Here is a 14,136-nt window from a genome sequence, read left to right as displayed (position 1 = left end):
TACAGGGTGAGGAAGAATCACTGATTTTCTCATGTCCAATTACCTGTGCACAAGATATTCTTAAATTGTTATCCTAGAGTCATATTGTGATAAACTACAATAGAGGCCAGAGTGCTGGGATGAGAGCTATTTATTAGAAAACTGGAGCTGGAAAATAGGTCTCTTTAAAACATTTTGATTAAAAGTTCATGATTAAACTTACTATCCTATTGTAAACCCATGTGTCCTCCCTTTAATGTGTTTGCAGTCAAAAACAAAACTGAAGTACTGAAGTGGTAAACTTTCTTGCCCTACACTCTCTCACACAGTTACCACTCCTGCTTCTTTGACAGAAAAGATACAGTAGAAGTATGTGAAATCTCATGGTTTTTAAATATTGACAAGAACATTCAAAATCCATCCTTGTGCCAAATTTGTCTACAGTTCTGATATAGCATATGGGTCTCTAGTTTACTACCTCTTCCTTTAATAAGTATTTGTTACATTAACAACAATTTCCTACATAACAACTAGCTGTTGGGATGAAAAGTGTTAGTCGCTCAGTCATGTCTGACTCTTTGCGACCCCTTGGACTGTAGCCCACCAGGCTCCTCAGTCCATGGAATTCTCCAGGCAAGAATACTGGACTGGGTAGCCATGCCCTCATTCAGGAGATCCTCCCAATCCAGGGATCAAACCCAGGTCTCCTGCATTGCAGGCAGATTCTTTACTGTCTGAGCTACCAGAGAAGCCCAGTTAATCATAAAATAGAGAGAGTTATATTCTAAACCAATGAGAAATGTATGTAGTAGTCTGGTGGCAATGATAACACAGGATCTACTTTTTAGTAGAAATGATGAAAAGAACTCTAAACACAATAAGCTTCCCACTCATTCTGTTTTCCCTCTGGAACCAGACTGACTTTACAAGTCCTGGCAGAGGAACTGGAGAAGTGCAAGTCTTCCCTATGGGGTAGTGAAGTCTGCCCTCAGTGAGCTCACTGTCAGACAAGCAGAAGGGAAAATTCACATCTCCTGGGAATAAGAAAGAACAGGCCAAAGAACAGCCTCCACCTGAACAGTGACTGTCCTTCAGAGAAGGCTACTAGCCATCACTCTCATCTATCGTTAGTCCCTTGTTCCTTGAGATGAGGAGTAACCAAGAGGAGCATAGGAAGAAATGTTCATAAAACAATGGCAACTAACAATTATTGAGAGTTTAGTGCCAGGTATTACATTAATAAGCTCATTAATATAAAGTAAATGCTACTACTACTATCAGTATTTTTCAGGAAAGGAAACCTAACCTAAAGAAGCAAAATAACGAACCTGAGCAAAGTCACAAACTTGTAAAGTAGCAGAATCAGGATCTTAACACAGGCTTTTTGCCTAAAGCCTGAAAGTTTTAAACTCCTGCCTCAGAGACTTGCCTTAAATATAAAGCAAGAATACTTAAAACAGTAAGATTTTAGCACAGCAACATAGAAACGTGAAAACCTAGTATATGAGAAAAATCAGTCACAAAGATGGCCTTACTCAGTAATGGACAAACGTCTATAAGTATGAAAAGAAAACGAGGTACCAATCTGACATATTATATAAAACAAAGATCAAATGAAGTAAATTTTTAAAAGCTGTCAGATAACTACAAAAATTATACCAACTAATTTTATGATTTAAATGGGACTTTTAAGCATGACACAAAACTCAAGGCATAAAGAAAAAAAAAACCCAGAAACTTGCAGAAAATATATAATAATCATCACAATGATAAAATCTGTAAAACAATATAAAAACCCAATAGAAAATAAAATTCTATAAAGGCTACAAACAAGAAAAGAAATACAAAAGGCCAATAGCCTATTAAATTTAATCTTACCAGTGGCTCAACATTAAAAAGTCCAACATCATGAATAGATTAGGGAAGAAACTCACAGAAGAAGTAATTAAAATCAACTCATTCCAAATTAATACTTTATACAATGGGACTAAAAGAGAATATTTTTAAACTGATCAAGGTTATCTTCCAGATACCTTGGGGAAATACCGCAGTTCATGCCTTAACTTCTATCTCCCTAAAATGAAAACCAATATGAAAATTTCTACTGCCATGACTTCTGTTTAATAATGTAATAACTGGAAGTGCTCACTGATGCCAAGATAAAAAGAAATGAGGGAAGAATTAGAAAGAAACAAAACTGTACTTATTTATACATGACTGTCTGCCTAGAAGATACAAAAGAATCTGTAGACAAACTATTAGAATAAATAAATAAATGTTTGTAAACTTTCTGGATTTACATGATTAGGAGTTTTTAGAAAAAGTTTTTCTGTGTACTACTTGTAATAACTAATAAAAAATATAAGTGCATAGTCATTTATGAATATAGGAAAGATAAAAGCAGGTTTTTATTGGGAAGATTCACTGTCACAAAGATGGTAATTTCATTCAAACTAAATGCATTCTTATCAAAATCTCAAAGAACTTTTCACAAAATTTAACAAGCTGACCCTAAAATTAATCTACAAGACCATAGCGCCAAGAAGAACTGAAACCAATTTGAAAACAAACATAAAGGGGCCTTCGCCCTACCAAATATTAAAACTTGCAATAATTTAGGCATGTGGAATTGACACATATACTAGATCTCTTATATACACATATATAAGAGCTCAGTGAAAGTGAAAGGGAAGTCGTTCAGTCGTGTCCAACTCTCAGCGACCCCAGGACTGCAGCCTACCAGGCTCCTCCATCCATAGGATTTTCCAGGCAAGAGTACTGGAGTGGGGTGCCATTGCCTTCTCCAAAGCTCAGTAACAGACCCCATATACACAGAAACTTCACTTATGACACAGGTAGCATTGAAGATCAATAGTAACAGTGTGTGTACACTCAGTCACTGAGTCATGTCTGACTCTTTGTGACCCCATGGACTGTGGCCCGTCTCCTCTGTCCATGGAATTTTCCAGGCAAGAATACCAGAGTGGGTTGCCATTTCCTACTCCAGCCGATCTTCCCAACCCAGGGATCAAACCCAAGTATCTTGCATTGGCAGGCAGATTCTTTAGCACTGTACCACCTGAGAAGCCACGGTAAAAGTAAGAATGCTCAACACGTGCTGTAGTGACAATTGGTTTTACATACTGTTAGATTCACGAATCAAGGTAAACTGAATGTGGTCATACAGGAGATGGCAAGAGTAAACACTGAGATTTTAGGAATCAGTGAACTAAAATGGATGACGATGGGCAAATTTAATTCAGATGACCATTATATGTACTACTCTGGGCAATAATCCCTTAGAAGAAATGGAGTAGCCCTCATAATCAATAAAACAAAGTCCAAAATGCAGTACTTGTTTACAATCTCAAAAATGACAGAATGATCTCTTTTCATTTCCAATGCAAACCATTCAACGTCACAGTAATCTGAGTTTATGCCCCAACCACTAATGCTGAAGAAACTGAAGCTGGACAACTCTATGAAGACCTAGGAGACCTCATAGAACTAACACTAAGAAAAGATGTCCTTTTCATCACAGGGGACTGGAATGCATAACTAGGAAGTCAAGAGATACCTGGAATAATAGGCAAGTTTCGTCTTGGAGTACAGAATGAAGCAGGGCAAATTCTAACAAAGTTTTGCCAAGAGAACACACTGGTCATAGCAAACACTCTCTTTCAATAACACCAGCAGACTCTACTTATGGACATCACCAGATAGTTAGTACCGAAATCAGATAGATTACAGTCTTTGCAGCTGAAGACGGAGAAGCTTTATACAGTCAGCAAAAACAATACCTGGAGCTGACTGTGCCTCAGATCATCAGCAAAATTCAGGCTCAAATTGAAGAAAGGAAAACCACTAGGCCATTCAGGCATGACCTAAATAAAATCCCTTAAGATTATACAGTGGAGGCTGTAGTGGCCTTGTTCTCCGCTTTTCAGTTTTGCTGATTGACGACGTCGCCCTGCTCACTTCAGCCTGCGGCCCGCCATCTCCTTGAGACCTAACACCATGCCTTCAATTAAGTTGCAGAGTTCTGATGGAGAGATATTTGAAGTTGATGTTGAAATTGCAAAACAGTCTGTGACCATCAAGACTATGTTGGAAGATTTGGGAATGGATGATGAAGGAGATGATGATCCAGTCCCCTTGCCAAATGTTAATGCAGCAATATTAAAAAAGGTCATTCAGTGGTGCACCCACCACAAGGATGATCCTCCTCCTCCTGAGGATGATGAGAACAAAGAAAAACGAACAGATGATATACCTGTTTGGGATCAAGAATTCCTGAAAGTTGACAAAGGGACACTCTTTGAGCTTATATTGGCAGCAAACTACTTAGACATCAAAGGTTTGCTTGACGTTACCTGCAAGACTGTTGCTAATATGATCAAGGGCAAAACTCCTGAGGAGATTCGAAAGACATTCAATATCAAAAATGATTTTACTGAAGAAGAGGAAGCCCAGGTACGCAAAGAGAACCAGTGGTGTGAGGAGAAGTGAAATTTCATGTCTAATGCTGTAACACTGTAAGGATTATTCCAAATACTAGTTGCACTGCTTTGTTTATAATTGTTAATATTAGAAAAACAGTCAACAAATGCAGCAGCAAGTCAATTGTATTAGCAGAATGTTGTCCTCATTGCATGTGTAGTTTCAGTACAGTTCCCAAACTTAAGGCCCAGTTTCTTCTAGGATGATTGAAAGTTTCTTTTCTTTGCTCTGAATAAAATTTAACTGTGGGTTCCCTATAGAAAGTGGCATTTTGGGCTTTCCCTTTTTGTAAAGCAATTTCTGCCTAGTTTATTGTCCAGTTAATTTTAGTTTAGTGACTTTTAAAGTTGGTGTTGTAAATAAAGCAACTTGCAGAAAACCTTCTGAAATAGAATTTAACAATGTATTATCTTTATTCAATTGGAAACTGGATAAAGGCTACTTGAGGTAAATGCTTTGAGTGGGGTTATCAGAGTGTCTTTAATCTTCCTGGAGGAGTAAGTACCCCTGGTATTCACTAGCCTGTATGTAGCAGGGCTTCCTTAGTTGGATCTGAGGGCTTATTTTTGCATTTTTAATCCTCTCCGCTTTGAAGGCTCAGTTACTACTCGGTTTGTGGTTTGGGAGGAGATAGAATAGTTCGCTAGCTTTTCAGTTAAAAAAGATAGCATATATGATGTGTCATCTTTTTATAATCAGTGATCCCATGTGGGGAAAACTATTCATACTACTTGCATGTAGAAAATAATTTAACCTTTAATGGTAAGATGTGTGGCATAACCCAGAAAGCATCCGTCATGAATGCAAGATACTTTCAATAAAGTTACCTAGTAGGTAGTAAATGGTTAAAAAAAAAAAAAAAAAAAAAGATTATACAGTGGAGGTGATGGAACAGATTCAAGGGATAAGATCTGGTAGACAGAGTGCCTGAAGAACTATGGATGGAGGTTTGTAACACTGTACAGGGGGTAGTGACCAAAACTATCCCCAAGAAAAAGAAATGCAAAAAGGCAAAGTGGTTGTCTGAGGAGGGCTTACAAATAGCTGAGAAAAGAAGAGAAGCAAAAGGCAAAGGAGAAAGGGAAAGATATTCTCAACTGAATGCAGAGTTCCAGAGAATAGCAAGGAGAGATAAGAAAGCCTTCTTAAGTGAACAATACAAAGAAATAGAGGAAAACAATAGGATGGGAAAGACTAGAGATCTCCTCAAGGAAACTGGAGATACCAAGGGAACAGTTCATGCAAAGATAGGCACAATAAAGGACAAAAATGGCAAGCTCCTCATAGAAGCAGAAGAGATTATGAAAAGGTGGAAGAATACACAGAACTCTACAAAAAAGGTCTTAATGACCCAGATAACCACAATGGTGTGGTCACTCACCTAAAGCAAGATATCCTGGAGTGTGAAGTCAAGTGGGCCTTAGGAAGCATTACTATGAACAAAGCTATTGAAGGTGATGGAATTCTAGCTGAGATATTTCAGATCCTAAAAGATGATGCTGTTAAAGTGTTGCACGCATTATGCCAGCAAATTTGGAAAACTCAGCAGTGGCCAAACATAAAGGGGGACTGGAAAAGGTCAGTTTTCACTCCAATCCCAAAGAAAAGCAATACCAAAGAATGTTCAAATTACCGTACAATTGCACTCATGCCATCAAGATTATGCTCAAAATCCTGCAAGCTAGGCTTCAGCAGTACCTGAACCGAGAACATCCATATGTACAAGCTGCATTTAGAAAAGGCAGAGGAACCAGAGATCAAACAGGCAACATCCATTGGATCACTGAAAAAGCAAGAGAGTTCCAAAGAAACATCTGCTTTATTGACTATGCTAAAGCCTTTGACTGTGTGAATCACAACAAACTGTGGAATATTCTTAATGAGATGGGAATACCAGACTACCTTACCTGCCTCCTGAGAAACCTGTATGCAGGACAAGAAGCAACAGTTAGAACTGGACATGGAACAATGGACTGGTTCCAAATTGGGAAAGCAGTACGTCAAGGCTGTATACTGTCACCCTGCTTATTTAACTTCTATGCAGAGAATATCATGCAAAATGCCAGGCTGGATGAATCAAAAGCTGGAATCAAAATTACTGGAAGAAATATCAACAACCTCAGATATGCAGATACCACTTTAATGACAGAAAGAGAAGAAGAACTAAAAAGCCTCTTGAAAGTGAAAGAAGAGAGTGGAAAAAAACTGGCTTAAAACTCAACATTCAAAACACTAATGTCATGGCATCCAGTCCTAACACTTCTTGGAAAAGATGAGGAAAATGTGGAAACAGTGTCAGATTTCATTTTCTTGGGCTCCAAAATCAATGCAGAAGATGTCTACAGCCATGAAATTAAAAGATGCTTGCTCCTTGGAATAGCTATGACAAACCTAAACAACGTATTAAAAACCAAAGACATCACTTTGCTGACAAAGGTCCGTATAGTCAAAGCTATGGTTTTTCCAGTAGTCATGTATGGATGTGAAAGTTGGACCATAATGAAGGCTGATGGCTGAAGAACTGATGGTTTTGAATTGTGGTGCCGGAGAAAACTCTTGAGAGTCCCTTGGACTGCAAGGAGATCAAATCAGTCAATCTAAAGGAATTCAGCCCTGAATATTCATTGGAAGGATTGGTGCTGAAGCTCCTAAACTTTGGCCACCTGATTCGAAGACCTGACTCATTGGAAAAGACCCTGATGCTAAGAAAGACTGAGGGGAGGAGGAGAAGTGGGCAACAGAGGATGAGATGGTTGGATGGCATCACCAACTCGATGGACATGAGTTTGAGCCAACTCTGAGAGATACTGAAGGACAGGGAAGCCAGGTGTGCTGCAGTTCATTGGGGCACAAAGTGTTGGACACAACTGAGCGACTTAACAACAACAACAAAATGCAGAGTACATCATGCTAGATGAATCACAAGCCGGAATCAGGATGCTAGGAGAAATATCAATAACCTTACATATGCAGATGATACCATCCTAAGGCCAGAAAGTGAAGAGGAACTAAAGAGCCTCTTGATGAAAGTGAAAGAGGAGAGTGAAAAAGCTGGCTTTAAACTCAACATTCAAAAAATGAAGATCATGGCCTCCGGTCCCATCACATCATGGCAAACAGATGGGGAAAAAAATGGAACTATGACAGGTTTTATTTTCTTGGGCTTCAAAATCACTGCAGACTGTGACTACAGCCACAAAATTAAAAGATGCTTGTGCCTTGGAAGAAAAGCTATGACAAACCTAGACAGCATATTAAAAAGCAGGGATACTACTTTACTGACAAAGGTCCACAGTCAAAACTATGATTTTTTCCAGTTGTCATGTACAGATGTGAGAGTTGAATCATAAAGAAAGCTGAGTATCAAAGAACTTGAGAAGACTTTTGAGAGTCCCTTGGACTGCAAGAAGATCAAACCAGTCAATCCTAAAGGATCAACCCTGAAAATTCACTGGAAGGACTAATGCTGAAGCCAAAGTTCCAATACTTTGGCCACCTGATGAGAAGAGCTGACTCATTAGAAAAGACCCTGATCTCGGGAAAGATTGAAGGCAGGAGAAGAAGGGGCCAACAGAGGATGAGATGGTTGGATGGCATTATTGATTCAATGGACATGAGTTTGAGCAAACTCCAGGATATAGTGAAGGACAGGGTAGCCTGGCGTGCTGCAGTCCATGGGGTTGCAAGAGACTGACTGGACTAGAGACTGAACAACAAGAGTAACATTGTCTAGGGTGGAAGGAGAGAGGAAATTCTATCTTTATCACATGACAGGCCACCACACACCAAAAAAGAAGAAGAATAAGAAGAAGAAGAAGACGAAGAAGAAAAAGCCTGGCTAGGGACTTCCCTGGTGGTCCAGTGGCTAAGACTCTGTGCTCCCAATGCAGAGGGCTCAGGTTAGATCCCTGGTCTGGGAACTATATTCCACATGCCACTAGTAAGAGTTCTCATACCACAGCTATGACCCAGAGCAGCCAAAGAAATACTAAGTAAAAATTTTTTGTAAAAGCCTAACTATAAGAAGAAAAGTTTTACAAGTCCTAGAAGAAAATATAGAAAAGTAACTCAAACAGTGGGGTAGAGATGGATTTAAAAAAATAAAAACAAACAAAAAAGTCTATAAAGCAAAAGATTGAGAAATTTGATTACATGAAGATTTAATGCTTCTGCTTTTAAGACCCTAAAAACAAAATTTAAAAAGGTAACTCACAGTCCAAGAAGACAGGTACAGTGCACGAAAGCAACTAAAGATTAGTATTCAGAATTTACAAAGAACTATAAATCAAAGACAAAAAGCTAACACTCCCATCAAACAAATGGGCAGAGGTTGGGACTAAGAAATTCACAAAAGAAGAAACCTCATTATCCTACCTTGCTCCTCTTTTTCTTACCTACCTACAGTGAGTATGTTTTTGGTCTGCTCTATGCCTTATAAGTTGACTTTATTAGTCAGAATAATGTATGGTAACAAACAACTCTTACATCTTTATGATTTAATTTACAAAAGAGGTTATTTCTTGCTGGTGCTGCATGTCCAGCCCAGATGCTGCAGTGGAGGAGGCTCTATTCTGCACAGTAACCCAAGGATTCAAGATGATGGAGGCTCCACCAATTTGCAGATGTATCATCTGGAATTCATCCCTGGGGCTGCCCAATATGCCAGTGACTATTTGTGTAAGTAATTCCACTAGCTTACAGATATAAATGTACATAGGTATAAACCAAGCTCCATAATGTTATCAGTAATAAAGTTTACATTTAATTTTTTTTCTGTTTAACTCCTATGTTCCTCAGTCAACTCCTCCAGAACAAAATGGGGAAGAGGAATCTTGTCTAAAGATGCTCCAGACATCCTCCCCCAACAATATGTAAGTCTCCATATTCACCTGTATTTCTAAAATATTTTATAAATAAATTTTTAAAAAGGGAGCCAACAGAAGAATTACAAAGTTTTCATACCTTTCAAATCACTGGAGCAAGTGAAAGAATAAAACTAAGAAAACATGATCAAGGCATCAAACACCAAGAAGAAACATGGCAATCAGAAAACAAAACAATTCCAAACATATCAGTAAGAATACAACATGCAAAATATTTAAATTCACATATTAAAATTTTTTCAAATTGAATTTTTAAAATTCAACATAGAGACTTCCCTGGTGGTCCAGTGGTTAAGAATCCACCTTGCAATGCAGGGGACAAAAGCTGGATCCCTGGTTGCAGAACTAAGATCCTACATGCCACACAGCAAGTAAAAGCACTCAGCAATGCAACTGCTGGGCCTGTACCACAGCTAGAGAACCTATGTGCTGCAACGAAAGATCCCGCATGACACAGTGAAGATCTTGCATGCCACAACTAATACCTGACTCAGCTAAATACATAAACAAATACAAATTCAGCCTATATATTAACAGAGACAATTAAAACAAAACCATACAGAAAGTGTTTTAAGGATAGAAAATGATACATTACACAGTTGCTAGGAAAAAGAGCAGGCAGAGCAATATCAACAACAGATGACATAGAATTTACAGCAAAAAGCAATAAAGACAAAGATGCTTCACGATTACATAATCTACCAAGAGACTACAACCATCACACATCTTAAACATTTTAAATCTATAACACAAAACTAGTGAAAACAGGAAAAATTAGTAAAGTCATAATAATAGGCTAACACACCTCCAAAACATAAAATAAGGAATTAGAAGCTTGATCTAGTAAATAAAGAGAATCACTTTCAATAGGGAGCACAAAATTTATAAAAAATAGGGTATTCACTGAAGTCATCACTTACTAGGTTACAAGCAAATCACAACAAAACAAATTCAGGAAAGCAAAGATCATACTTACAGATCATACAATTACTGTAGTTCAAGAAAATTTGAAGTTTATTGATGAAAATATAATAAAACAAGCAAAAATCTATCAACCTGAAAATATTTAAAACCTATTTCTAAATAACTTGCAACAAAAGGAAATTAAAAGACAATTCAACACAAATTATGTAACAATCTCAATAAGAATTCATATTAAAATCTGTGGTATTTGCTTAAATAAAAATGTGAAGAAAATCATGTGCCTAAAAAAAGTCTCCCTCTGTTAAAACATTCACACACACACACACACATCTACCTGGATTAAAAAGCTGAACATAATAGTTCTGGTTCCCTGTATTCCAGGCCACGGTAGGCTTGTCTTTACTCCTTTGAGATTAAATGAGCAGAGGTGAAATACATCACTTCTGGGTCAGTTCACTTAATTGATGGTACAAAAACCTCTATAGACCTCTCCTCTGACCAGCAGCTATCAAGATAATCCCAGAATACAACCATTTTAGAAAACTGGCATTTATAAGGAGTGAACATCACACATCTTCTGACTTGGGGCGGGGAGGGGGCAAAATTCCACTTCTAAGGATATATACACACATGTATACACATGTTCACCAAGAAAGGGACAAACGGTGGTTCCCAGAATCATTATTTGTAACAGCCAAAAACTGAACACAGACTAAACGTCCAGAAAGTCGGTGATGCCATCCAGCCATCTCATCCTCTGTCGTCCCCTTCTCCCCCTGCCCCCAATCCCTCCCAGCATCAGAGTCTTTTCCAATGAGTCAACTCTTCACGTGAGGTGGCCAAAGTACAGGAGTTTCAGCTTTAGCATCAGTCCTTCCAAAGAAATCCCAGGGCTGATCTCCTTCAGAATGGACTGGTTGGATCTCCTTGCAGTCCAAGAGACTCTCAAGAGTCTTCTCCAACACCACAGTTCTAAAGCATCAATTCTCCGGTGCTCAGCCTTCTTCACAGTCCAACTCTCAGATCCATACATGACCACTGGAAAAGCCATAGCCTTGACTAGACGGACCTTAGTCGGCAAAGTAATGTCTCTGCTTTTGAATATACTATCTAGGTTTGTCATAACTTTCCTTCCAAGGAGTAAGCGTCTTTTAATTTCATGGCTGCAGTCACCATCTGCAGTGGTTTTGGAGCCCCGAAAATAAAGTCTGACACTGATTCCACTGTTTCCCCATCTATTTCCCATGAAGTGATGGGACCAGATGCCATGATCTTCGTTTTCTGAATGCTGAGCTTTAAGCCAACTTTTTCACTCTCCTATTTCACTTTCATCAAGAGGCTTTTTAGCTCCTCTTCACTTTCTGCCATAAGGGTCGTGTCATCTGCATACCTGAGGTTATTGATATTTCTCCCGGCAATCTTGATTCCAGCTTGTGTTTCTTCCAGTCCAGCATTTCTCATGATGTACTCTGCATATAAGATAAATAAGCAGGGTGACAATATACAGCCTTGACGTACTCCTTTTCCTCTTTGGAACCAGTCTGTTGTTCCATGTCCAGTTCTAACTGTTGCTTCCTGACCTGCATATTGGTTTCTCAAGAGGCAGGTCAGGTGGTCTGTATTCCCATCTCTCTCAGAATTTTCCACAGTTTATTGTGATCCACAGAGTCAAAGGCTTTGGCATAGTCAATAAAGCATAAATAGATGTTTTTCTGGAACTCTCTTGCTTTTTTGATGATCCAGCAGATGTTGGCAATTTGATCTCTGGTTCCTCTGCCTTTCCTAAAACCAGCTTGAACATCTGGAAGTTCATGGTTCATGTATTGCTGAAGCCTGGCTTGGAGAATTTTGAATTTAGATATGTAATAGTATATCAATAACATATCAACCAGTATTGGTTTCTTAATGCCCCACAGTAATACAGCATGATGTTATGGACTAAACTGTGTTCCCTGCCTCAAATTCATGTGTTGAGGTCCTAGTCCTCAATATGGCTGTCTTTAGAGACAGGGCTTTTTAAGAGGGGTTAGTCACTCAATCCTGTCTGACTCTTTGCAACCCCATGGACTGGAGCCCAGTGGGCTCCTCTGTCCATGGCATTCTCTAGGCAAGAATACTAGAGTGGGTTGCCATTCCCTTCTCCAGGGAATCATCCCAACCTTGGGATCAAACCCAGGTCACTGGCACTGCATTCAGATTCTTTACCATCTGAGCCACCAGGAAAGCCCTTTTAAAGAGGTGAAAGTGAAAGTGAAGTCGCTCAGGCGTGTCCGACTCTTTGGGACCCATGGACTGTAGCCCACCAGGCTCCTCCGTCCATGGGATTCTCCAGGCAAGAATACTGGAGTGGGTTGCCATTTCCTTCTCCAGGGGATCTTCCCAACCCAGGGATTGAACCCAGGTCTCCTGCATTGCAGGCAGACTTTAACCTCTGAGCCACCAGGGAAGACTTTAAGAGGTAATTAAGGTTAAACGAGATTGTAAGGGTGGGGCCCTAATCCAATAGGACTGGTGCCCTTATAAGAAGAGGAAAAGACACCAGGAACGTACAGCACAGAGATAAGGCCACATGAGGTCATAGCAAGAAAGCACCAGAAATGAATCTTGCTGGCACCTTGCTCTTGGAATTCCAACCTCTAGATCTGTGAGAAAATAATTTTCTGTTGTTTAAGCCAATGAGTGCATATTTCTTACTATGGCAACCTGAGCAAATTACTTCCAATGATAATATTCAAGGAAACTAAAACTGGGTGAAGAGTATACAGGAACACCCTGTACTGTCTTTGTAATGTTTCTATAAATCTAAACGTTATTTGACCTAGAAGGAAATCGACACATTCTTAGTTAGGTACAATCTTCCAAGACTGAACCAGAAAGAAATAGAAAATACTAACAGATCAATCACAAGTGCTGAAATTGAAACTGGTTAAAAAACTTATAACAAACAAAAGTCTAGGACCAGAAGGCTCCACAAGCAAATTTTATCAAACATTTAGAGAAGAATTAACATCTATCCTTCTGAAACTTTTCAAAATTGCTGAAGAAGGAACACTCCAAAACTCATTTTAGGAGGCCTGAAACCATTACCCTGAGACCAAAACAAATCAAAGACACCACACAAAAAAGAGAAAATTACAGCCCAATATCACTGCTGTACACAAGTGCAAAAATTCTCAACAAAACACTAACAAACCAGATCAAACAACAGAATAAACGGTTTATATACCATGATCCAATGGGATTTATCCCAGGGATGCAAGGATTTTTCAATATCCGCAAATCAGTCAGTGCAATACACCATGTTAACAACTTGAAGTATAAAAACCGTATGATCATCTCAACAGATACAGAAAAAGCTTCTGCTAAAAATTCAACACTCTAATTTATGAGAAAAACTCCATAAAGTGAGCATAGAGGGACCTACCTCAATGATAATAAGGCCATATACAACAAACCCACAGCTAACATCATACTCAATGGTGAAAACCTGAATGCATTTCCTCTAAGAGCAGGAACAGACAAGGATGTCCACTCTTGCCACATTACTCAACATAGTTCTAGAACTACCAGCCATGGCCATCAGAGGGGGGAAAAATACATTAAGTCTGCTACATACAAACCTTCAAAGTTGTGAGCTTTCAAAGATGCAAATCATGTAAGTTTGTTCACGTCTGGCGTGCATTGTCACTGCATGCATTCTCTACAAATGGATGTGCTTTTGTCTACTTTATACTGTATAGTACTATATACAGCACAGCAGTACAGTATCTTTACAGGATATCTGGGAGTAAGCATAAAAGCAGCTTGTAATTGGTACTGTAAGAAGTGCCAAGCAATAATGATGGAAACA

The 14,136-nt window shown here is 38.9% G+C and overlaps 2 protein-coding genes across 11 annotated transcripts in view; one reads left to right on the top strand and one right to left on the bottom strand.

Moving 5' to 3' along the window:
- Positions 1 to 14,136, bottom strand: part of CDC14B (cell division cycle 14B) — a 132,132-nt gene that overhangs the window by 64,956 nt on the left and 53,040 nt on the right. The gene's annotated exons all lie outside the window — the stretch shown is intronic.
- Positions 3,896 to 4,939, top strand: LOC114112940 (S-phase kinase-associated protein 1-like). The gene has a single exon (XM_042243035.2). It carries the CDS (start codon positions 3,997 to 3,999, stop codon positions 4,486 to 4,488), a length of 492 nt encoding a protein of 163 aa, XP_042098969.1. The 5' UTR covers positions 3,896 to 3,996; the 3' UTR covers positions 4,489 to 4,939.

Source organism: Ovis aries, chromosome 2 (assembly GCF_016772045.2).
Source record: "Ovis aries strain OAR_USU_Benz2616 breed Rambouillet chromosome 2, ARS-UI_Ramb_v3.0, whole genome shotgun sequence".
NCBI classification, from domain to species: Eukaryota; Metazoa; Chordata; class Mammalia; order Artiodactyla; family Bovidae; genus Ovis; species Ovis aries.
The sequence above is the reverse complement of the archived record's forward strand: the minus strand, read 5'-3'. Positions and strand labels throughout refer to the sequence as shown.

Excerpts from the sequence above, each read along its gene's own strand:
- LOC114112940 (XM_042243035.2), top strand. The coding sequence starts at position 3,997 with ATGCCTTCAATTAAGTTGCAGAGTTCTGATGGAGAGATATTTGAAGTT.